This window comes from Bos indicus x Bos taurus, chromosome 13, assembly GCF_003369695.1.
Source record: "Bos indicus x Bos taurus breed Angus x Brahman F1 hybrid chromosome 13, Bos_hybrid_MaternalHap_v2.0, whole genome shotgun sequence".
NCBI lineage: Eukaryota > Metazoa > Chordata > Mammalia > Artiodactyla > Bovidae > Bos > Bos indicus x Bos taurus.
The window spans coordinates 65,040,259-65,066,149 of record NC_040088.1 but is presented as its reverse complement, the minus strand read 5'-3'; the positions used below and the strand labels follow the sequence as shown (position 1 = coordinate 65,066,149).

The window sequence follows — 25,891 nt, the reverse complement described above, 5'->3', positions numbered from 1 at the left end:
TGAAATAATTTCAGACTCTACAGAGAAGTTGCACAAATGGTACAGAAAGCTCAGGTATACCTTTCCCTAGATTTCCTTAGTGCCAACAGCTATATAACCAGGGCACAATGATCAAAACGAGGAAAATTAACATTGGTACCATGCTGTTAATTAAACTACAGACCTTTATGTGAATCCCACTTGTTTTTCCTGTAATGTCCTTTACCTTTTCAAGATTCAGTTCAGGATCAGACACAGCATTTAGCATCTGTCTCCCTACTGCTGCTGCTGCTAAGTCACTTCAGTCGTGTCCGACTCTGTGTGACCCCATAGATGGCAGCCTACCAGGCTCCGCCGTCCCTGGGATTCTCCAGGCAAGAACACTGGAGTGGGTTGCCATTTCCTTCTCCAATGCATGAAAGTGAAAGGTGAAAGTGAAGTCGATCAGTCGTGTCCAACTCTTAGCGACCCCATGGACTGCAGCCTACCAGGCTCCTCCGCCCATGGGATTTTCAAGGCAAGAATACTGGAGTGGGGTGCCATTGCCTTCTCCGATCTGTCTCCCAAGTCTCTTCTAATCTGTGATGATCTTTTCTTGTCTTCCATCATCTTCATGCTTGCAATGAATGGTCAGTTTATTTTGTAGAATGACTCAATTTGGGTTTCTCTGATGGTTTCTCATAGTTAGATTGAGGTGGTACATTTTTGGCAGGCATACTAAAGAAGTGATGCTGAGTCTACAGCGTATCATATTGCAGGATACAGGATGTCAGTATATTGTATTAGAGGTGATGTTAGCTCTCATTAAGGTCATGTCTGTTAAATTTCTTTGCTTGTAGAAGTTACTATTTTTTCTCTTTGTAATTGCTGGATATATGGGGGGAGATTCTTTGAAACTATGCAGAAATCCTGTTCTCAAATTTTTGTCCTTTCATTTCAGCGTTCTTTGGTAGTTCTTGCTTATAACAATAATTACAGCAGTGTTCACCTGATGGCAATTTTGTATTTTTCTCATTTCCTTCTACACTTATTAATTGGAATCCTTCTATAAGGGAGAACTGTCTCGTCTCCATATTTGTATCCATGTTGAGTCAGAGATACTTGTTTTACTCTATGGTTTATAATTTAATTTTATCTTTATTTAATCACTCAGATTGTTCTTCTATGGCTTTCAAGTTTGCTCTTTGTCTTTTTAACATCCTCCAGCCTCTTTAAGAACACACTTTCTGTTTTCTGACATCTTAACATGTCCAGACTCATTATATTGCCCCTGCTGCAGCCCTGGAACCAATCACTTCTCCAGTGAGCTCTGGTTCCTTCTCTTGGAGAATGGTTTTTAGAAACCAAGATCTAGATGTTATGTGTGCTAATTGCCATTGGGTGTCATTGCTCCTAGGCCCTCTCAGTGAACGGAGCTAGAAATACATGTATGAATACTAATCCATGCATACACAACATCTGTTTATTTCTATATCTTTCATCTCTCTCTCTGTGTTAAAAACCATGCTGATAACTCTCATTCCAGTCAAACACTATAGGATTTACACTTGCTGTCCCTTTTTATTTATAACTGCTGTTTTCTGATAGAAATAGAGCATACTTTTCCAATAGTCATAATAATGGTTTGAAGTTACCAAAGTGAGTCCAAGGTTTTTAGATAATGTGACTTAATTTAGCTCTCAGGATAACAAAAATTGCAAGTCATTGGGTTGTTAAAAAGGATAACTAGAGTATAATTCGAGTAATCCTTTTTAATATTTGGATAGATGGTCAGGACTAGAAAGAAAATTCAGTCTTAATGTTTATTTGTGGAAAGGCTTATTGGTCACAGCTTTGTCTTACCTGTGCGCCAGAGTGGGTGGGCTTGCCTACTCATGAGAAACTCAGATTAATTCAAGTTCTCTAACTCATCCTTGAAACATCTGTAAGAATTTTTTTAAGGCTAGTTGGAGTCTTAAATTCCTGCTTGGCTTATTAAAATTGGAAAAAAGTGAGCAAGTAAGTGAAAAAGACATAAAGCTTCATTGAGATAGGAGCCATGGAAAGAAATACTGTTTGTAGACATGTGGGAGAGTCTCAAGTCATGGAGGAGAAAGGTCTTTAATTCTGGTCAAGTTGACTTTAGTTTGGAAGCATATTCTTCTATAATTTTTTTGTTGTATTATAAATATATTCTGTACTTCCTACTGTCCCCCTTCCTAAGGTTTTCTTCCTGCACTATACATTTTGCCAATTGAAGTTACAGACCACTGTGTTTCTCTTGACTTTTTTCACCAGTGTCTGCCTTTTTAAAAAAACACACTACTAGAAATTCTTTTTATTTTTAATTAAAAAAATATTTATTTATTTGGCTGCACCAGATCTTAGTTGCGGCATGTATAATCTCTAGTTGTTGCCTGTGAACTGTTAGTTACAGCATATGGGATCTAGTTCCCTGACCAGGAATTGAGCCTGGATCCCCTGCACTGGGAGCATGGACTCTTAGCCACTGGACCACCAGGGAGGTCCCCTAGAAATTCTTAAGTAAGCAAGTCACATGATGGAAATGACATTTGTGGTGTGGAGCTGTGTGTCAAGCCTTATTGCAACAGTAAACATTTACCCTGAGCCTGCAGTTAACAAAGATACCTCTTGGCTGTAGCTCATGGGCCACACATTCAGTGCAGTAAGATGAAAGAGTTTAGATGCATGCTTGGAGCTTATCTTCATATGAAATCACGATAACTTTTGGTCAGTGTATACCAGAGATAGTCTTAGAAATGGAAAATATTGAAGAATTAATAACGCTCTTTGATTAGGTATTAAATATTTTCCTTATTTTGTGTATTTAGGCTATAACCTGCTCAATAAGCCCCCTGGATGTCATTTTAAAAATTTACTAGGGTATATTGACTTACCTGAAATTTATTTAGGCCCCAGTATTCTTTTGATCAATGCAAAGAAATAGAGGAAAACAACAGAATGGGAAAGACTAGAGATCTCAAGAAAATTAGAGATACCAAGGGAACATTTCATGCAAAGATGGGCTCGATAAAGGATAGAAATGGTATGGACCTAACAGAAGCAGAAGATACTAAGAAGAGGTGGCAAGAATATACAGAAGAACTATACAAAAAAGATCTTCATGACCCAGATAATCACGATGGTATGATCACTCATCTAGACCCAGACATCCTGGAATGTGAAGTCAAGTGGGCCTTAGAAAGCATTGCTACGAAAAAAGCTAGTGGAGGTGATGGAATTCCAGTTGAGCTATTTCAAATCCTGAAAGATGATGCTGTGAAAGTGCTACACTCAATATGCCAGCAAATTTGGAAAACTCAGCAGTCCTGAGGGAAAACTCAGGACTGGAAAAGGTCCGTTTTCATTCCAATCCCAAAGAAAGGTAATGCCAAAGAATGCTCAAACTACTGCACAGTTGGACTCATCTCACATGCTAGTAAAGTAATGCTCAAAATTCTCCAAGCCGGGCTTCAGCAGTACATGAACCTGAACTTTCAGATGGTTATGCTGGTTTTAGAAAAGGTAGAGGAACCAGAGATCAAATTGCCAACATCCGCTGGATCATTGAAAAAGCAAGAGAGTTCCAGAAAAACATCTATTTCTGCATTATTGACTATGCCAAAGCCTTTGACTGTGTGGATCACAATAAACTGTGGAAAATTCTTCAAGAGATGGGAATACCAGACCACCTGACCTGCCTCTTGAGAAACCTATATGCAGGTCAGGAAACAACAGTTAGAACTGGACATAGAACAACAGATTTTCCAAATAGGAAAAGGAGTACGTCAAGGCTGTACATTGTCACCTTGCTTATTTAACTTCTATGCAGAGTACATCATGAGAAACACTGGGCTGGAAGAAGCACAAGCTGGAATCAAGATTGCCGGGAGAAATATCAATAACCTCAGATGTGCAGATGACACCACCCTTATGGCAGAAAGTGAAGAGGAACTAAAGAGCCTCTTGATGAAAGTGAAAGAGGAGAGTGAAAAAGTTGGCTTAAAGCTCAACATTCAGAAAACGAAGATCATGGCATCTGGTCCCATCACTTCATGGGAAATAGATGGGGAAACAGTGGACACCGTGTCAGACTTTATTTTTTGGGGCTCCAAAATCACTGCAGATGGTGATTGCAGCCATGAAATTAAAAGAAATTACTCCTTGGAAGGAAGGTTATGACCAACCTATGCTATACTAACTCACTTCAGTTGTGTCCAACTCTGTGCGACTCCATAGATGGTAGCCCACCAGGCTCCCCTGTCCCTGGGATTCTCCAAGCAAGAACATTGGAGTGGGTTGCCATTTCCTTCTCCAGTGCATGAAAGTGAAAAGTGAAAGTGAAGTTGCTCAGTAGTGTCCGACTCTTAGCGACCCCATGGACTGCAGCCTACCAGGCTCCTCCGTCCATGGGATTTTCCAGGCAAGAGTACTGGAGTGGGTTGCCATTGCCTTCTCCGTGACCAACCTAAATAGCATATTAAAAAGCAGAGACATTACTTTGCCAACACAGGTCCATCTAGTCAAGGCTATGGTTTTTCCAGTGGTCATGTATGGATATGAGAGTCGGACTATGAAGAGAAGTGAAAGTGAAGTCGCTCAGTCATGTCTGACTCTTTCCGACCCCATGGACTGAGCCTACCAGGCTCCTCCCTCCATGGGATTCTCCAGGCAAGAGTACTAGAGTGGGTTGCCATTTCCTTCTCCAGGGGATCTTCCCGACTCAGGGATCGAACCCGGGTCTCCTGAATTCCAGGCAGATGTGTTAAGCTCTGAGCCACCAGGGAAGCCCCACTGTGAAGAAAGGTGAGTGCTAAAGAATTGATGCTTATGAAATGTGGTGTTGGAGAAGACTCTTGAGAGTCCCTTGGACTGCAAGGAGATCCATCCAGTCTATTCTAAAGGAGATCAGTCCTGGGTGTTCATTGGAAGGACTGATGCTAAAGCTGAAACTTCAATACTTTGGCCACCTCATGCGAAGAGTTGACTCATTGGAAAAGACTCTGATGCTGGGAGGGATTGGGGGCAGGAGGAGAAGGGGACAACAGAGGATGAGATGGCTGGATGGCATCACCGACTTGATGAACATGAGTTTGAGTAAACTCCAGGAGTTGGTGATGGACAGGGAGGCCTGGCGTGCTGCGATTCATGGGGTTGCAGAGTCGGACATGACTGAGTGACTGAACTGAACTGATTCTTTTGATAATTTTTGGAATGCCAGAGTTTTATTGCTGGGAATGATCAGTACTGAAATAAAAAGTTAAATTTGATAGGTTTTTTGTTTTATTTATTTTTAATTTTTTTTTTTTTTTACTAAAAAAGACATTAAGTGTTTAGCCATTTACATTGTTGATAATTATACTTTTGGAAGGCAACTGAAATGTTTATCAGTAATTAAGCTGAAGTCATACTGATCATTATGTTGAACATGGTTTTACATTTTGCTAAAATAGTTTGTGCTTCAAATAAAATATTTAATTATGTACCAGCATCAGTTCTGTTCTTAAAATGAATGTTTTGAGATGCTGTTACTGCTTTACCTGCTGAAGTGTAATTATCCAAATCACTTCTTTGTATGAAAAATGTCTGATTGAAAAACAGTATCACTCCATATTAAAATCCATCTGATGTTGGCAAAATTATATCTTTTGTATTTCTGCTATTGCTGGCAACTTTGTTTTCTTTAAAACATTGTTGGAGTGGGAGTTTTGTCAGGCTGTGTTAACATATCATAACACATTGTCAGGCTGTGTTAACACTTTGGGCTGGTACCATGTTGCTTCAGAGCTCTTTCAGCATCTGTACCTCAAAGTTAAGATTCTCGGGAGAAAGGAAATGTTAGTGTGTTCGTGCATAATCAGTTGCTCAGTCATGTCCAACTCTTCTGTGAGTCCGTGGACCCACCAGGCTTCTCTGTCCATGGGATTCTCCAGGCAAGATTACTGGAGTGGGTTGCTATTCCTCCTCCAGGGGCTCTCTTTTAGTGTTCTGGGGAGTGAGGTAGGTGTGTGAAGAGAAAAACTGAAAAGGAAAAGAGATTTTAGAACATTGCTATCAGAAATCTAGATAATTTATCAATTTGATTTTTGTCTTTAGCTTGGGTTACCTAGCTATTCTCTTAGAACTAGTAACTGATTAGAAAATGTTTGTTGTCAGAAAACTAGTCAAGTATCTGTCCTGAGTCTCTGACAATCAGTGATTTGATGTATGTTTTTGTATTTTTGACTTTTTCAGCAACCATTACAATATGTAGCTTAATGAACATGTCTGCTTTCACTTGGCATAATGCTTTTGAGAATCATCTGTTGTTGTCCACATATCAGTGATTTGTCCAACTTTAATACTGAATAGTATACTGTTGTGTGAATTCACCACATTTTGTTTTCCATCCACTAGTTGATGGGATATTTGGTTTGTGCGCTTTGGTAGTTATTAATAAAGGTGCTCTAAAAATTTGTGTTTAGGTTTTCCTGTGAATGTATGTCTTCATTTCTCCTGTGTAAATACCCAGAAATGGAGTTGCTGGATCCCATGGAAAGTATATGCTTAACTTTAATAGAAACTGCCTAAGTGGTTATTAGGCAGCTTGTCACTGTTTAGTATGTTAGCTGTGGGCTTGTCTTATATGACCTTTATTATGTTGAGGTACATTCCCTCTATGCCCACTTTGTTGAGAGCTTTTGTCATAAATGAATGTTGAATTTTGACAGATGCTTTTTCTACATCTGTTGAGATCATCATGTGATTTTTCATTCTTCATTGTATTAATGTCATTGATTGATCTGTGGATGTTGAACCTTGTATCCCTGGAATATATCACAGTTGATCATGGTGTATCAGTCCTTTTAATGTGTTGTTGAATTTGGCTTGCTAAATTTTTTTTTTTTTTTTGCAGATGTTTGCATCTGTGTTCATCAGGAATATTGGCCTTTAGCTTTCTTTTCTTTTGGTGTGTGTGTATTTTTTTTATTTTGACACCCATTTTGTTTATTTATTTTAAAAACTTTGTATTTTATATTGAGGTATAGCTGATAACAAATATAAAAGTTTTAGGTGAACAGTGAAGGGACTCAGCCATACATACATATGTATCTAGATTTTCTTTTCTTGTGGTGTCCTTTGGTAATCATGGTAATGCTGGCCTTGTAACATGAGTTTGGAAGTATCCTTCCGTCTTTTTTTTCTTGGAAAGAACCCTCCTGGAGCCCTTTGTTCTGTGTCTGTATAGACGGGTTGTTTTTAAAATCTGTCAAGCTTCTGTGCTGAAAAATTCCTGTTCCTCTCTTCTGTGTTAGATCCCTCTGTTTTGGGATCCCAAGTCTTTCTTAGTTTGTTAATTTCCTCCTTATAGAGGATATCTTCCAATAGATTCCTGAGTAAAATGATTTCATGTACATTATTTGATACCACTCTGGATAGAGAACTCTAGGTGATTAGTCATCTTCCCCTGAGCATTTTGAAAGCATTGCTTTATATTACCTCCAGCATCCAGTGTTGCAATTGTAAATCTATATATAATTTATAGTCTGTTGTGACTTTTTTCTTTTCTGAAAAATTATAAAGTCCTTTCTTTATCCTCAGTGGTTTAGTATGCCAAAAAGTGGTGCCTTGTTATTTTTAAAATCAAATATTCTGGGTATTCAACATGTCCTTCTAAGTTGGAAAACTAATGTTCATTAGTTCTGCAGTATTTTTTCTTTAATAATTACCTCTCATTCTGATTTTCTAGAATGCATATTAATTGAATGTTAGATCTTTTGGATGAATAATCCTTTTAAAAATAACTTTCTGATTCTGATTTATGTGCTCCCCACTCTTCCTCATATTTATGGAACTGTTAATGATGATGGTAAAGATTTTTTTTAAACCCATTTACTTTGAAAAATTGCAAACATATACAGAGAATGAATAGTTTAATAATGCCTAATGTACTTGTCACTCATTCTCAACAATTATCAATCAGTGCATAAACAAGCTGTTTAATTTTGAGGTAGGTCTCAGACAGCATTTATTACATTCATAAGTATTTTGGGATGTGTCTTTGACAGATAAGAACTCTCATTTTTAAAGCTCTCCTAATTGTTATAAAAAATATTTTTAAGGTCATGAAATAGCTCCTCAAGTGTTTTCAGATTTCCAAGGTTATCATAAATATGAATTTTAAAAAAGAGCATAAATCTAGATCCAAATAGGAACAGTCATACTGTGATAGATTAAATGTGCCTTTTCAGTCTATTTTAGTTTAATTTCTATTCCATAAATGTCTCTCACTCTCATTTTCTTTTCTCTCTCTTACATGTGTGCATAATTTATTGAAGAAATCTGATTATCCAGTAGTTTCCTGTAGTCTGGATTTTGCAGACTTGCAGGTTGATGGTTAGTAATGTTTGTATATATAATATGTATCACATAGGAGGAATTCAGAAGGTATTTAATGAACAGTAAGGATAATGATAAATTGTAGTTTTCTTATAAGTATTTGTAACAATTGTAACTTAAGTTGTGTTAACAGTATCTTTAGAAGAAAACTTTGTTGATGTCAATGTGAAAAGAACTTACTAATCCATTTAAAAAACTATTTTAACTCAAAAATACTGATATTAAACTAGGTACTTGAATTTTGGAGGACTCATCACATATCATATCAAACATAATAGAATGAATCCAAGTACAGCCAAGCAGTGAAATGCTATTTGCCTAGTCACTCGGTTGTGTCTGACTCTTTGCGACCCCATGGACTGTAGCCTGCGAGGCTCCTCAGTCCATGGGATTCTCCAGGCAAAGAATGCTGGAGTGGGTTGCCATTTCCTTCTCCAAGAAATGCTATTAGGATTAAAGAAATCCTTATGTGTTAATATGGAATGCTTTTCCAAATGTACTGTTAAGTGAATATATTGTTAAGTAAGTGGTGTGATGCCATTTATATAAAACAGGTGAAGAAAGACCATCTCTATATTCAACTATGTAAAAAGGGGAAATAATGACATATATGCATAAAGTACTCCCAGACACACATAATAGATCCCTCTAGTGATGGGACATGGTGACTGTAGCATAGGAGTGAGAAGGAGACTGAGATTTCAGAATTTGCAATCATGTAAATGTACCTGTTCTCCCCTACATTCCCCTCCACATTAAATTGCTCCAAAATTTTTGGTACGGTTATTTCACCTTAAGTGTCTTAACAGCTTTATTGAGTTATCCTTCGCATACCATTCAGTGTACTCATTTGAACTGTACAGTTCAGTGGTTTTTAGCACATGTGAGGGTTGTGCAAACATGATGACAATCAGTTTTAAAACATTTTCATCACCTAATTAGCAGTCACTAACCATTTTTCTCCAGGTCCTGTAACCCTGTGCAAACACTAAAATACTTGCTGTGTCTGCTGATCTGTCTTTTCTGGATATTTCATGTAAACGGAATAGGCAGTAATAGGCAGTCTTTTATGACCAACTTTATTCACAGAATATGTTTTTGAGGTTTATCTATATTGTAGCATCTATCAGTACTCCATTCCTTTGTATTACAGAATAATCATTGGATGTACTACATTTTATTTATCCATTTTTTACTTGATAGACATTTGAGTGATTTCCACTTTTTTGGCCTTTATAAATAAATGCTGCTATGAACATTTGTGTCCAAGTTTTTATGTTTTTTTATTTTATTTTATTTATTTTTGGCTGGGCTGGGTCTTTGTTGCTGTGTGGGCTTTTCCCTAGTTGTGGTGCTTGGGCTTCTCTCTGCAGTGGCTTCTTTGTGTTGCAGAGCAAGGCTGTAGGGCACTTGAGCTTCAGGAGTTGTGGCAAGTAAGGTCAGTAGTTGTGGCTCCTGGGCTTTAGTTGCTCTGTGGCATGTGGGATCTTCCTGGATCAGGGATCGAACCGGAGTCTCTTGCATTGCCAGGTGGATTCTTTACCACTGTGCCACAGGAAAGCCCCATGTCCAAGTTTTTGTGTGGACATGTTTTCTATTGCATAGGAGTGAATTACTGAATCACGTGGTAGCTCTGTGATACCATACGATACTTAGAAATGGTGCTCCTAGTGAGAAAATCCAATCTATGAATCATTTTCAAATGTAATGAAAATTTCATAAATGTTATTGCCATAAAATTTCTTTCTTTGCCCTCTCTCTTTTATATCCTTGTATAAATGCTCCATGAGTAAAGATCATTTAAACAATTTAAATAAGATGAAGGAACATACATTTTATTTAAGGAGCTTAAATAAAGGAGCTTTCTATTGGGCAGGCATAGAAGCTAACCAACTCTTTTAGCATACTTCCTGTTACTGGTTTGTTAGTTTTTAGTTTATTTCCCTGGGCTGATGCTTCTCTCACCTTGGTGTTCACATTTTCCATCCATCTAAGAGTGGATTATCACTGTACATAAACCCATTCTCTCTGTTCTCAACAGAGAAATCAATGCCAGTGTGATTCTGCTAAAACTTGAATAAAGCTAAAAGGTAATCGATGCAACCATTAAAATAATGTATAAGTAGGGTGTGTGGTATGATCCCATTCTTATAGGGGGAGGAATGGAATGTGAAGCAAACAGTGATAGCTTTTTGGTACACAGTTACACAGTAGTCTCCCTACCCTGAGGAAGCACTCAGATAATCGTGGCTCAGTTCAGTTCAGTTGCTTAATCGTGTCCGACTCTTTGTGACTCCATGGACTGCAACGTGCCAGGCTTCCCTGTCTATCACTAGCTCCTGGAGCTTGCTCAAATTCATGTCCATCGAGTTGGCTGAGGGTAGTTTAATCCTCTAATAGCAGTTAAAGAGAATTCTCAAGTTACACAGAAGAGGACACCTTACCTAGTTTAAGTGGGCCCAGAAAATTTCCTAAAAGCTAATATTCTGGGCCAAGGCTAAAAGATCAGTAGGAGTTGGGTGAATGGATTGAAAGGAGGAGGCATGGAGAAGAGAAGAATTTTAGGTACAGAAAGCAATCACGGTAACGCTCAGTGCTTGTGAATCAGCCTGTTGTGTTCAGTGACCTCTAAGCAAAGAAGTTTCCAGATTATGATGCCAAGGAAAGGAGTCCCATGAGAAGAGCAAGGTGAGGATGGGCTTTAGTTCAAGGTCACATCATGGAAGCTTGATGATCCTGTTGCCAATGAGCTTAAACCAGATGCTATCCGTAGTGGAAAATCTCAAGCTGCTTTAAGTACCAGAGTGACATGGTCAGCTCTGTGGTTTAGGTTATTTTTGTTGCTGAATGCCAGATCCAAGAGTCTAACTTCCTTGGAAGTCAAGAACTCTGTTGACCACTGTTATCCTCACCTAGTACAATGCCTGGCATGGATGTTCCTAAGTCTGCTGGAGTAGGACATGGCAACCCACTACTAGTATTCTTGCCTGGGAAGTCCCATGGACAGAGAAACCTGGTGGGCTACAGTTCATGGGGTCGCAAGGAGTCAGCCATCACTGAGCACACAGCACATAGTTGTATATGGTAGTTGAGGGCAGGGGTTCCAGCGCAGGTCTGAATCCTGATGCCATCAATAAATAGCTCTGCGACCTTAAGCAAGTTTGTTAATCACCATGTAATTAGTTTTCTTATCCAGAAAATGGAGGGAACAGTGGGCCCTACTTCAGATTGTTGGGAAGATTAAGTGACTTTATATAAAGCACTTAGATGTGTGTTTGGCTCATAGTAAGTATGGGCTTCCCTGATAGCTCAGTTGTTAAAGAATCTGCCTGCAATGCAGGAGACCCTGGTTCGATTCCTTGGTCAGGAAGATCTGCTGGAGAAGGGATAGGCTACCCACTCCAGTATTCTTGGGCTTCCCTTGTGGCTCAGCCGGTAAAGAATCTGTATGCCATGTGGGAGATCCGGGTTTGATCCTTGGGTTGGGAAGATGCCCTGGAGAAGGGAAAGGCTACCTACTCCAGTATTCTGGCCTGCAGAATTAATTCCATGAACTATATATAGTCCATGGGGTCGAAAAGAGTCAGACACGACTGAGTGACTTTCACTTTCATAGTAAGTACTGTATAAGTATTAACAGTTATTAGTACTTCTTTGATAAATAAAAGATGAATGCAAACTGAAACTGTTGAGGGCCTGACCCCAGAGCTTTTATGGGGTTGCACGAGAATGGAAGGATTTAAGAAATCCCACACAGATAGGATGTGTGAAAAGCATGAGAAGTTAAGGTTAATTTTCTGTTTTAAAACTGGAGCTTTAGGTCCCCCTCTTCCCCCCAATACACACACACACACACAGGGATTACTGCTAGTTAGAGGAAATTTAAGGCCTGGTCTGTTGATGGAAGAGAGTTGATTCAGTGTGGCACACCCTCTTTGGGCTTTTGTTTAACCTCTCTGATTCCTTTTCTTCTCTTCTCTTGAAGTCTGTTCCCTGGACCCCTCTGCAGTTCTTTTCTTCACCACGTAAGAAGAGCCCAGGGCCTCCTCCAGTTCGTGGACCATGCAACTGGTCTCTTGTCTCGTTTCCTTTTTCTCTATGCATCCTGCCTTCTCCCTGCTGTCTCTTTACCTCCTTTTTTCCCCACAGTGGGACACAAAGAGGAAGAATGTTTCCTCCTTGTTTGGCCCTAGCTACAGGACTAACTTGGTGCTTCACAGTCCCGTAATGAGGGAAAACTTCGGGGAGGGTGTGAAGGCTTGTGCAGGAAAAATGCTCCCTTGTGCAATTAAATGTGGCTTTACAAGGTTTTTCTTTTAATTCTGTTCTTCTGCTGTGTTATGGAGAAGGATTTGGAATCCAGCTAAACTGATGCTTTAAGAAAAGAAACCCTTTAATGATTTTGTGTTTCCTCATATATGCGCTTAGTCTCCAGTTTAAGGAGTGCAAACCACGAGGATTTGGGGCTGAAGCCTTTTTGTCTTGACTGAGTATCTGCTGTGGATTTCTCGTGTTGGAGTTTAACTTTTTGGCTCATTGAGCCCCAGCTTCTTTCTGTCAGCACGTGAAGCTTCTCATTCTTTGGACCACCCTGAATTATAAATAATTTGTGTTAAAAGCTCTCTATTTCTTAGAGTTTGTAGTGAATACAAACATTCTGAAGAATTCCTTGTCTGGACAGGCATGAAAAGATGACAGCCAACGTTGATTGTTCTCACCACGCGCCAGGCTCTGTTCTCACGCCTTCCTGCATCCTGCTGCCTAATGATGTGATTGTTTTAGAGACAAATGACTGACCCCGTGTAATTCATGCTAATGTTAGCATTGTCTTTAATTAACAGATTTCAACACTAAACTTGCACAATGTCTTTGAAACCAAGAGTAGTGGATTTTGATGAAACCTGGAGCAAACTCCTCACGACAATCAAAGCTGTGGTCATGTTGGAGTACGTGGAGAGAGCAACGTGGAACGACCGCTTCTCGTATCCTTTGGTGGCACCTACGCCTGCACCCATCAGCACTCTGGGTTCATAAGCTTGTTGAAAACAGGTTTAAGCTTTCCTAAGTGGAAGAACTTTCCAGTATAACTATTTTCAAATGTATTATTGTTGACATTTCCAAATTTATTGCCTGTATGTGGCAGTCAACAGTCTTCCATAACCTTTTGTTCAGCAGATACTTTCCTGAGATTTAGCATATGTCAGACACCACTTCAGGCTTTGGGAGTACAGCTGTGAACAAAACAAGCCACTTTCCTTTCATTCTACTGAAGGAGATAGGCATTAAACAGATGTAAAGCAAACCTCATGCCAGTGCTTCTATTAATCGTAACAGGTTAAGTATCGGGGCGGTCCGGTGGGGAGGAGTGAAGCAGGGCAAGTGTCTGAGTGTGGCTGGAGTGTGTGTGGGACTCTGCAGTTGGTGGTCAGGGAAGGTCTCTCTGAGGATGGTGATAAAACTTGAGCAAAAAAAAAAAAAGCAAAAAAAAAAACAAAAAAACAAAACTTGAGCAAAGACTAGGACAGAGGGAGGGAGCAGGTCACACAGAGACCTAGGGGCAGCGTTGCAGGCAGAGAGCACATAGCACATTCAGCGCCTGTGAGGCGGGAACGGTTCTTACCTGGGTTGTCTGCATTTGCGAGTTAGGGGTTGTATATGAAAACATAAGTAGGTGGTTTCCCTGTGGCCTAAAACCTGCTGCCCTGCGTTCCTACATGAAAGCAATCTTATTTTAAAAACTTTATATACATACACACAGATATACTATATCTAATATGGAGAAGCTCTATACAGTCAGCAAAAACGAGACCAGGAGCTGACTATGGCTCAGATCATAAACTCCTTATTGCCAAATTCAGATTTAAATTGAAGAAAGTAGAGAAAACCATTAGACGATTCCTGTATGACCTAAATCAGATCCCTTACATTATACAGTGGAAGTGACAAATAGATTCAAGGGATTGGGTTCAAGGAATTAGTTGTGATAGAGTGCCTGATGAACTATGTACGGAGGTTTGTGACATTGTACAGGAGGCAGTAATCAAGACCATCCCCAAGGGAAAAAATGCAAAAAGTCAAAATGGTTGTCTGGGGAGGCCTTACAGATGGCTGTAAAAAGAAGAAAAGCGAAAGGCAAAGGAGAAAAGGAAAGATAAACCTATTTGAATGCAAAATTCCAAAGAATAGCAGAATAGCAAGGAGAGATAAGAAAGCCTTCCTCAGTGATCAGTGCAAAGAAATAGAGGAAAACAATAGAACATGAAAAACTAGTGATCTCTTCAAGAAATTTAGAGATATCAAGGGAACATTTCATGCAAAGATGGGCTCAATAAAGGACAGAAATGGTATGGACCTAACAGAAGCAGAAGATATTAAGAGGTGGCAAGAATACACAAAAGAACTGTACAAAAAAGATCTTCATGGCCCAGATAACCATGATGGTGTGATCACTCACCTAGAACCAGACATCCTGGAATGTGAAGTCAAGTGGGCCTTAGGATGCATCACTATGACCAAAGGCTAGTGGAGGTGATGGAATTCCAGTTGAGCTATTTCAAATCCTAAAAGATGATGCTGTGAAAGTGCTACACTCAGTATGCCAGCAAATTTGAAAAACTCAGCAGTGGCCACAGGACTGGAAAAGGTCAGTTTTCATTCCAATCCCAAAGAAAAGCAATCCCAAAGAATGCTCAAACTACTGCACAATTGCACTCATCTCACATGCGTAATGCTCAAAACTCTCCAAGCCAGGCTTCAACAGTATGTGAACTGTGAACTTCCAGATGTTCAAGCTGGTTTTAGAAAAGGCACAGGAACCAGAGATCAAATTGCCAACATTTGCTGGATCATCGAAAAAGCAAGAGAGTCCCAGAAAAACATCTATTTCTGCTTTATTGACTATGCAAAAGCCTTTGACTGTATGGATGACAACAAACTTTGGAAAATTCTTAGAAATGGGAATACCAGACCACCTGACCTGCCTCTTGAGAAACCTGTATGCAGGTCAGGAGCAACAGTTAGAACTGGACATGGAACAACAGACTGGTTCCAAATTGGGAAAGGAGTATGTCAAGGCTGTATATTGTCACTCTGCTTATTTTACTTATATGCAGAGTACATCTTGAGAAATGCTGGACTGGATGAAGCACAAACTGGAATCAAGATTTCTTGGAGAAATATCAATAACCTCAGATATGCAGATGACACCACGCATATGGCAGAGACTGAGAAAGAACTAAAGAGGCTCTTGATGAAAGGGAAAGAAGAGAGTGAAAAAGTCAACTTAAAACTCAGCATTCAAAAAACTAAGATCATGACATCTGGTCCTGTCACTTCATGGCAAATAGATGGGGAAACAATGGAAACAGTGTCAGACTTTATTTTTTTGGGCTCCAAAATCACTGCAGATGGTGACTGCAGCCATGAAATTAAAATATACTTGCTCCTTGGAAGAAAAGCTATGATCAACCTAGATGGCATATTAAAAAGTGGAGACATTACTTTGCTGACAAAGGTCTGTCTAGTCAAAGCTATGGTTTTTCCAGTGGTCATGTATGGATGTGAGAGTTGAACTATAAAGAAAGCTGGGAGCTGAAGATTTGATACGTTGAACTGTGGTGTTGGAGAAGACTCTTGAGAGTCCCTTGGACTGGATCAAACCAGTCAATCCTAAGGGAAATCAGTCCTAACTATTCATTGGAACGGAGAAGGCAGTGGCACCCCACTCCAGTACTCTTGCCTGGAAAATCCCATGGACGGAGGAGCCTGGTAGGCTGCAGTCCATGGGGTCTCAAAGAGTCAGACATGCCTGAGCGACTTCACTTTCACTTTCCACTTTCATGCATTGGAGAAGGAAATGGCAACCCACTCCAGTGTTCTTGCCTGGAGAATCCCAGGGATGGGGGAGCCTGGTGGGCTGCCGTCTATGGGGTCGCACAGAGTCAGACATGACTGAAGCGACTTAACAGCGTTCATTGGAAGGACTGATGCTGAAGCCTGAAACTCCAGTACTTGGGCCACCTGATGTGAAGAACTGACTCATTGGAAAAGACCCTGATGCTGGGAAAGATTGAAGGCCGGAGGAGAAGGGGACAACAGAGGATTAGGTGGTTGCATGGCATCACTGACTCGATGGACACGAATTTGAGTAAGCTCTGGGAGTTGGTGATGGACGGGGAGGCCTGGAGTGCTGCAGTCCATGGGATTGCAAAGTCGGACACAACTGAGTGACTGAACTGAACTGAATATAATGTATGTATATGAAAGTGAAAGTTGCTCAGTCATGTCCGACCCTTTGCAACCCCTTGATCTGTACAGTCCATGGAATTCTCCAGGCCAGAATACTGAAGTGGGTAACCTTTCCCTTCTCCAGGGGATCTTCCCAACCCAGGGATTGAACCTAGGTCTCCCACATTGGAAATGGAGTCTTTACCAGCTGAGCCACAAGGGAAGCCCAAGAATACTGGAATGGGTAGCCTATCCCTTCTCCAGCAGATCTTTCCAACCCAGGAATCGAACTGGGGTCTCCTGCGTTGCAGGTGGATTCTTTACCAACTGAGCTATCAGGGAAGCCCTAAAAGAGTGATCTGCCCTTTCTGAGGTTCAAACTCAGGACCTTCAGATTGAGACTGACATGCTGCCTCCTGTGTTAAGAGGGCAGACATGTATATTATATGTATATTATAGCATTAATAATATCATTATATAGGTAAAAACGCAGTGTGACCTCCAGCACCCAGGATATATACTCTGGAAAAAACCCACAGCATTCCAGTACTTTAGCTTCTTAGTATTTGGGAGGTTAAAGCGGTCTCTAGGAACCCTCAGCCACTGGTAGCTGGAGAGAGGGGTGGGTGGCTGTCTCACCAGCTCTGCCCAGTGTTTGCCAGGCACCGTGGCTGGGAGGGCCTGGGGGCAGCCCTGGCAGACTGCTGACCTGCCTTCACCTTCTACCACAGGGATATTCCACATGAAGGAAGGGAGTGGGGTTGAGGCCTGGTCTCTGGGTTGAAGGGCCCTATAGGAGGCTTTATGGACAGAGTAGACCCTGCAGGAACCAGAGACTCTTTTCGTCTAAAGGGAAGATGAGACGTGAAGGTATTACGTGGGTGAAGGTTCCTGTCGTCTCCTGCTCACTGCCCCCTCCAGCAGTGCCCTGGGGCTGAAGGATGGCTGCCTCACTGAACAAGGTGTGTGTTCTCTAGAAAGGCTGGGATTTCATAAGAGTGATTCAACTTCTTGTCAGTGCCTAACCCAGTTGTTAATATTAAACCAAATGTTGGTGCAGGAACAGTGAAGTTCTTTGAATTCATTACTGTTGCAGCTGTCAGTAAGAAACATTCGATAGGCTATCTGTGTTCTAGTCACTACAGATACAGAAAATGATGGTAACTTTTCTAGAAGACTTCATAGTTTGCAGAGATCTTTTACATTTTTAGTGTTATTTGGTGCCCCAAACATGCCTATCAGACCGGTGGGGCAGATATAATAGATGTGGAAACTGGTATTCAGCGGTAAAGGGACCCACTGACGCTGTGCTGGTAATCATTGATGGAGCACAGACTTTATGCAAGATTTCTAACATCTGATTTCTTGTATTTTCCATTGTATCTAGATGATAATTGATAGTGGATTTTGCCTTTGAAGAGCTTATTATTGAACTAGTCTCTTTTAAGTTTTGTGTGTGTGCGTGTGGAACATCATGAACTGTTTCTGATTGAAATCTTAGTAAAAACTTTAAAAAGTGTTAAAAGTTACTTGTGCATGAATGAGGTTGGGCTAGGCAAGTACTTAGGTACTTTTAAGGCTATTTTAACTAAAATAATGAGTAAAAAGAGAAGAGAAGGAATTGGTCATAGAAGATGACAAAGAGAAAATGAGCATAAGTTAAAATGGAATAATTAAATGTGTTCTTATTCTACAGAATATATAGTTACTTGTTAGTTTGGAAATGGGTTTGAGATAGCTAGCTTCCTAGAAAAGTCCCTTCAGTTATTGATATTTCTAAAATGTTTATTGTTTGATCTAAGATGATCCAATTACTCTTCACCTGATCATGAGTTTTCTGCTCCTCCCCTGAAATAAAAAAAAGTCTGCGCAAACAGCAAACTTGAAATCTCAGTTTTAAAATTTTATTTTGAAAAATAAAGACCTGTGTCCCTAATTGTTCTACAGCCAGTTTCTCTCCTTTTCCTGTTATTTTGCCCAGGAATATAAGGTTGACTTCTGATACTCAGATATTAAGTAGAAATTTTAGCAGTGATAAATCTTTCATATTTTGAAACTGAAAAAAAAAGCCCACCACTCTCCTCTGAAGATTGTGCAGCACCATATGTTAGCACTTAATTTTTTACAAAGCATTTGTAGGGTGTGTGACTTACCTTATGTGGTCCTGTCCTGTCACATGTTGGGTCAGTGTCCTTCATTCTGTGTGTACTATAAGAGTGAAATAAAGGTTTTCCATTTTTTAACTTGAGTTCAAACTTGAGTTAAATCTCATTTGTTTTAAAGTAATGTGAATATGAAAACCTTAACAATTTAACTAGAGATATCTATGCTTTATGTGTGGCCTATCCTGAACCCCTTGGAGAAAGACTTTATACAGAAACTAAGATTTTTTTGGAAAATCATGTACGGCATTTGCACAAGGTAAGGACTGCTGTATACATGATGTAAGTGTATTTGTGGCTAGATAGTTATTTGACTAGTTCACTGTTTTCCAGTGCAGAACTTGTATCAAATTAAGGTTATTTGTTTTGTTTCCTAAATAGCATTTTTCTAAAATGTATTTAAGAGCTATGAGTCCAGCACTGTGTGGTTAGGTTCTCCAAGGGAAATCAGTTTAGTTACTCAAGGTCATGCTACTAGTAAGTGAGGAGAGTTTCAAATCAAGATTTGTTCAACTTGAAATCAAGTCCTCACATGTTCTTCGGATGGTGTTTGTAGAACCAGGTTTTTTTGTTTTTACTGTCTCTTCCCCACCTCTTGGTGAATCTCTGTAATCAACCTTTTAGCTGCCTCTTAAAATCCTATGTAAGGTCTTGAAAATCCTAGGATTAAAAAGGAGAATGGTAAATGAGAAAGTACGACAGGAACTCCCCGTGACCAGTTATTTCGGTCAGTGTGCCATGCACGTGAAGGAAACATTACAGACTTGATGAGCTGTGTATACGCATTGACAAATTTGCAGTATTTGGCTAATGGCAGCATTTCTAACTTATTTAGGATTAGTGATCTTATCAGGAACTGGATGAGATCATTTATTGTTTGAGCTAGAAACTTTTGACCACCTTTTATTAGCCCTGTGACTCTGGGCAACTCACTTAACCTACCTCACTTAACCTGGATTGAACTTTAAGTTCTTTTATCTATAAAATAGAGATAAAGTAACATAAACTGTGTAGTTGTCTAACCCTGCACATGACTAGGATGAGGCCTTTTTCAAAGAGTAATAAGTAGAGCACAATTGATCCTGTGATATTTCCCTTCTAACCTTTGAAGAAAAGCTAATTTTTCAAAGCCTGTTTTATCTGTTTATTATTATTTCTAAATAGGGTAAGTCCCTAGACTTAGAATGACTAGGTCTTAAGTCATGAACAATTTTTATTTTTTTGACTTAACGCGGTTGGTCTTCCATGTCTATGTCTTCCATACTGGTGGATGTGGAGGCCTGACTGGAGGGGAGTTGAGCCTCTGTGGGTTTTGGTATCCATGGGGCATCCTACAAACAGTCCCTGCTGATACTCAGGAATGACTGTAGTAAGAAATTGTTTCTGGATTTATATTTTATCCCACCAGCCGCAGAAGTTCCTAAGGGGGCCCTATTTCCCTAGCATTGTTAACACTGTGCCATGTCAGTCTCTCAGTCGTGTCTGTCTGTGTGATGCCATGGACCATAGCCTGCCAGGCTGTCCATGGAATTTCCCAGACAAGCATACTGGAGTTGGTTGCCCTTTCCTAATCTTAGGGAGTCTTCCTGACCCAGGAATTGAACCTGTGTCTCCTGCATTGGCAGGTGGATTCTGTACCGCACTATGCCACCTGGGAAGTGTGGCATTATTAATAGTGGTTGGGATATTTAATTTATCTACCACATGGTAGGCAAAAAAAGTACTGTTTGTCGGCTGTTCCTATCATTGTGAGCTTTAATTGTTTAAATCCCAAGTTTAAAAGCATAGCATTTCATCAGAGTTACTAGATGAGCATTGAGGTCAGGACTTGCCCAAGGTCACACGGACAGTTGATGGAAGGATAGTTGAGGTACAAGAAGGGGTGACTTTGGGAATGTCCGTCCTAGCCAGTGAATTTTTGTTGTTATACTGAATTTCAATTAAAAAGTTCAGGCCTCAGATTTCAACCTGATTTTCATTTTTCAAAAAATAGTAGGCTTTTATTTTTATTTTATTAAGTAAATATACAATACCTTATTTGGAGAATGGTCAATTTTCATAGTCTTATTCAGAAAAGTGAATAATGTGAGGTGATGACGTACAACTAGCAGTCTGATCAAAATTGATGGACATGGGGAAAAAGAGAGATACATGGCAATAGAATTACATTCTGTTTTAATCTGACCTAGTATTCTAGCCCAAGGAACAGCATCAAACCATTACATTTTGTTTTTTTTATCTTAGGAAATGAAGCATTTACTCTGTAATGTGGATATTTCATTTTCATCTCTAAGATTCATGTTTTTTTTTCCTAGCTCTTTCATTGTTACTGAAGGTAGTTAAATTATTTTTTTTTATTTTTAATTTAAATTTATTTATTTTAATCGGAGACTAATTACTTTACAATATTGTATTGGTTCTGCCACACATCAACATGAATCCACCACGGGCGTACATGTGTTCCCCATCCTGAACCCCCCTCCCACTTCCCTCCCCGTACCATCCCTCCAGGTCATCCCAGTGCACCAGCCCCAAGCACCCTGTATCGAACCTGGACTGGTGATCCATTTCTTATATGCTATTATACATGTTTCAATGCCATTCCCCCAAATCATTCCACCCTCTCCCTCTCCCACAGAGTCCAAACACTGTTCTATACATCTGGGTCTCTTTTGCTGTCTCGCATACAGGGTTATCATTACCATCTTTCTAAATTCCATATATATGCGTTAGTATACTGTATTGGTGTTTTTCCTTCTGGCTTACTTCATTCTGTATAATCGGCTCCAGTTTCATCCACCTCATTAGAACTGATTCAAATGTATTCTTTTTAATGGCTGAGTAATACTCCATTGTGTATATGTACCACAGCTTTCTTATCCATTCATCTGTTGATGGACATCTAGGTTGCTTCCATGTCCTGGCTAGAAGGTAGTTAAATTAGAATGTAATCTGTAAATATGATATACAATGCTCAAATTATGTCACTTATGTAAGAACATTAGTTTTTGATACATTTCATCGCTTACAAATGAAAATGACCACTGCTTTGTGAGTAAAAAGCGTTTTTTTCTTTAGAGAGTTCTGGAGTCTGAAGAGCAAGTGCTTGTTATGTACCATAGGTATTGGGAGGAGTACAGCAAGGGTGCAGACTATATGGACTGCCTGTACAGGTAAGTGCACTGCACTCTCACTCCCCTCACAGACGCTGCCTGTACAGGTAAGTGCGCTTCACTCTCACTCCCCTCATCACAGACGCCGGTGTTTGGTAGTTGAAGGAGTTTTTGCTTTTATGACCTATTAAAATGCACAGAACTGAAGCATTTCATGATGTATGGGCTTTTCTCTGCTAAGGGGAAAGGTCTGTAGTGCGGGTCATGTGGATATTTGGGAGCCAGGCCATGTGTGGACACTTAGTCTGTGAAAACTGAAGCTGTATTTGATGGCATAGCTCTGTTTCTTCAGTTGTCTGGGACTGGGTAGCACGCATTAAATCTTGACAGATCTAAAGTGAAACTTGAGCTTGGATGAAACGTGTAGTGGGTCTAAGCCAGCACCCTCCTCCAGCGTGTTCCTCTTTGACTCCAGGATTCAGTATTTTGTGTCTCATGGAGGTACCCAGCCTCATCTCGTCCTGCCATTCCTCACGCCATTCTGTCCGTCTGTCTGGATTGCCTTTCTTCCTTTCCCTGAGTGACTAATCCCCATTCCCTGCCCTGAACTTCTTGCCTCAGTCTCCTGCTTAGATCTCCTGCCTTAACTGCCCCCTCCTGCATGTTTCCACGGCCCTCTGGCCTGGTGCTCTCTGACTCATTCACACCAACACTGGAAATAGGTACTGGGGTACACAGGCAGAATTGCATTTATTGAAGGATCGTGGATAAATAAAGGAATGATGCTGGCCCCAGAGGCCTGTGATGGCTGCAGTGAGAACTGCAGCCCCTTCTGTGTTGTGGCTTGGGCCACAGATGAACCGCTGCCTCAGTTTCTTACTGAGGAGAAACTGAGAAGCCGAGCTGACTTGCACATTTACATGGTGCTTTGCAGGAAGCCAAACCGGGGCCAAAGTATGGTCACCTCCTCGTGTTTGTCCTTCTTTGCTTTATGGGTTTTTTGGTTCCTTTTGTTTTTATATTACCGTTGGACTTTACTAGATGTAGGTTGCTTATGTTAGAAACTGGAGCTTAATTCTAAATAGCCAGTAGCTCTGTTTCTTCTTAGAAGAGTAAAATGTAATAAAACCAAACCAGAAACCAGCAATGGCTAACAAAGGCATGGCTTACTGTGGCTTTGGCTTTTATAAAATGGTGTCTGCCATCCATTAAACATCCTGACCATTTGATTTTTTTCCCGACCTCATCCACCAAACTTACCTAGTCATAAATAGAACTTTGAGAATCCCTTAGCTGAACTATGAGGGAGAACAGAGGGAGGTTTAAGGATCAGAGTGAGGGTGCATGAGTGCCTTTTCACCTGCTGAGAAGCTGGGGCTGCTTATGTACAGATGACAAAAGAAAGCACTTCACCCGTGTGTGGGCAGTGGGACCCCTCAGTAGCTGAGATGCTTCAGCAAAGATCCAAGTTATTTTTCTGTTCTTTCTTAGTTTTCTGAGACAGCATTCTCTTGGTTCTTCTGCATCTCTCTTGACCAAAATCAGTTTGGTGCTGTTGAAATTAGTACTATTAAAGAACTTTTATTAAGTTTTATAATATATATGATGCACACATATATATATGTGCGTATGATAAAATCATATGAGGTGATTTTTTACAGTGGAGGAAAACTGTGGGTCATAGAGGTTAAATGTCTTTGCTCAGAGTCCCTGAGCTGGAAAAATGACAAGGGGAGAATTTAAACCAAGATCAGCCTGATCAACGGCTTTATTCTGCCTAGTCTCATTCTAGATAGAGACTGTCGTCATGTAGGTTCTATTCTCATTCCTTAGCCACACTCCTTATTCTTTCTAGGATGATCTCAGTTACTCCTGGTTTTAACTATAACCTGTATATCGATTACCACCAAAATAGACGTTTATTTCAGGTAGCCTCAGCTTCAGAGGAGTATTCTTAGCTGACAGCCTGTACCTCTAAGGTGTTCTGTGGGTACATAGTACTGCTGCACATGTTTATCTTTTATGCATGTTATCTTTTATGTTTATGATAAACGTGTTATCTTTTATGCATACACTGCCTCCAGTAATGCTTATCTCAGTTAATGGTAGTAATAGACACCCAGATGTATGTGCCAGAAGTCGCTTATCCTTCACCTGAGGTTATCTTCTCTGCCTGACGGCTCTTGGTCAAATCCTCCAAATGTCTCTTGAATTTATTATTTCCTTTGCATTGCTATTATAGTATGGTAGTTCGACCTTTTTATCATTTCTCACCTGTATGTTAATGATAATGTAACCAGTTTCCCAGCTTTTGATTTCTAATTTAGTAAATTTCTTAAGTGCAAATTTGATCATTTAGTACCTTTCCACTGTCTGTAGCAAAGGCTTAGAGTCAATGGCTCACAGGATTCACTTGGAGTGTTTTGTTTGACCTCCATGTGGTTGGCTTCATGTGATAATCATCATTGCTTAATTATACCGGTAGACTGAGTCATGAGATCTCACGAAGGTACATTTGGCAGTAATTAGATGAAAAGTGTTTGATACTTGTTGGATAGTAGGTTATCCAGGCTATTTTGTTAGCAATCTCAGTCTATAAGGAAATCTGTATAAAGAAATGTAAAGGAAAAAAAATCAGTTTTGTTTCAAAATTATTTTTCAATGTTACTTTGAAGTAATTTCTAGCCTCTTCTTTACTCTGGTTGATTTATAAGATGGATGTGCCTTAGCATAGGTGACTTAAGGATTCTGATCTTAAAGGAAAATAATAATGTTCCTGTCCCACTTTTCCTGCTACTCCATACCTGTTTAGGCCCTGCTGGCCCTTGATGGAACTGCTGGGACACAAGGTTACTTGTTTAGTCCTAAGTTGTGTCCGACTCTTTGCGACCTCATGGACTGGAGCAGTTAGCTTGAGACCTAACAACTCCTGAAATCTAGCAGGTATTAGCATGAGAACAGTTCTCGTAATGCAATTCTCTTAAGATAGGTTGAAATGCCTGATTTCTTAGAGGCTTCAAATTTACCTTTAGGCTCTTAGTTCTTGTTAGTTAATGCTGTTGGGTTACTGCTAGTACTCCAGAAAAGCAAAGGATAATAATTAACCACTTTGAGCCAGGATGAATTATAAAAATGTGTACTACTGCACAAGTTGCACCTGAGCAGTGAAGGTATTACCTGTGCAAAAGAGTAAAGACTATTTAAAGAATTTATTGGAAGCTATTTTACGATCTCATAGTATATGTATGTTCGTTTAAAAACAAATGTGTGGTTAATAAATTCTACTGTAAAACGCTACAGTGACTTAGAAATTAAGAATCATGTCTGAATCAAAATGAACAACTACCCTACTGTTTTCAGTTATATCTATAAATTATTTTAAAAGCTTCTTTATCAAGCTTAAGCTGTCAAGAGTAGAATATCTGGAATGAGAAGGATCTAGATAATAAAAGTTAGTTTAAAATTTATCCCATGAGGGAAAGAGACTAGTGACTGGTCTTCTGAAATAACACAGCGTATGAAGCTCCCCTGACACAGGGTACTGGCTCTGAAATATACACACAGACCTTGGGAAGGGATCAGTGAATCCAGACTTCTGCAGATCTAGCAGCTTCTCTCCCAAGTCAGCAGTGCTAAGAAGTTTACATTTAATATAGGAATAAGGGGGCTGCTGTAGGCTTCTGGATAGGAAGTTGGTATCCTGAAAATAGTTTTCAGATGAATGAGAGATGCCAGAAATGGGAAACAGAGACCAGTCATGAGAATGTTGATGCGCTTGATCCAAACGAAGAGTCAACAAATGTATTGAAAGTGAAAAAAGAAAACAATGGGAGGAGGTGATGAATAGTTTAGAACAGGAGGACCAGCTGATGAAAAGGAGATAAAATGGAGCGTGAGGTGAGTGGTGCTCGCTCAATTCTAGGTAGGATTGCTGATGGCCATGGTATGCTGACCGGAAAAAGAGTGGTTTGGAGCAGAGGCTCTTTCAGAAAGGCACATGTAATGGTGCAGGTATGACAGTTAAGTTCCCCC

The 25,891-nt window shown here is 40.0% G+C and overlaps 1 protein-coding gene across 5 annotated transcripts in view; it reads left to right on the top strand.

The window, feature by feature from the left end:
* CUL2 (cullin 2) overlaps positions 1–25,891 on the top strand; it is a 71,770-nt gene that overhangs the window by 5,571 nt on the left and 40,308 nt on the right. For all 5 annotated transcript variants that reach the window (XM_027560043.1, XM_027560038.1, XM_027560041.1 and 2 more), the window contains 3 exons: positions 13,200–13,340; positions 18,903–19,005; positions 21,825–21,919. In XM_027560043.1, the coding sequence (XP_027415844.1) occupies positions 13,222–13,340; positions 18,903–19,005; positions 21,825–21,919 (317 nt within the window). In that variant the 5' untranslated portion in view covers positions 13,200–13,221. The remainder of the gene's footprint in view (positions 1–13,199; positions 13,341–18,902; positions 19,006–21,824; positions 21,920–25,891) is intronic.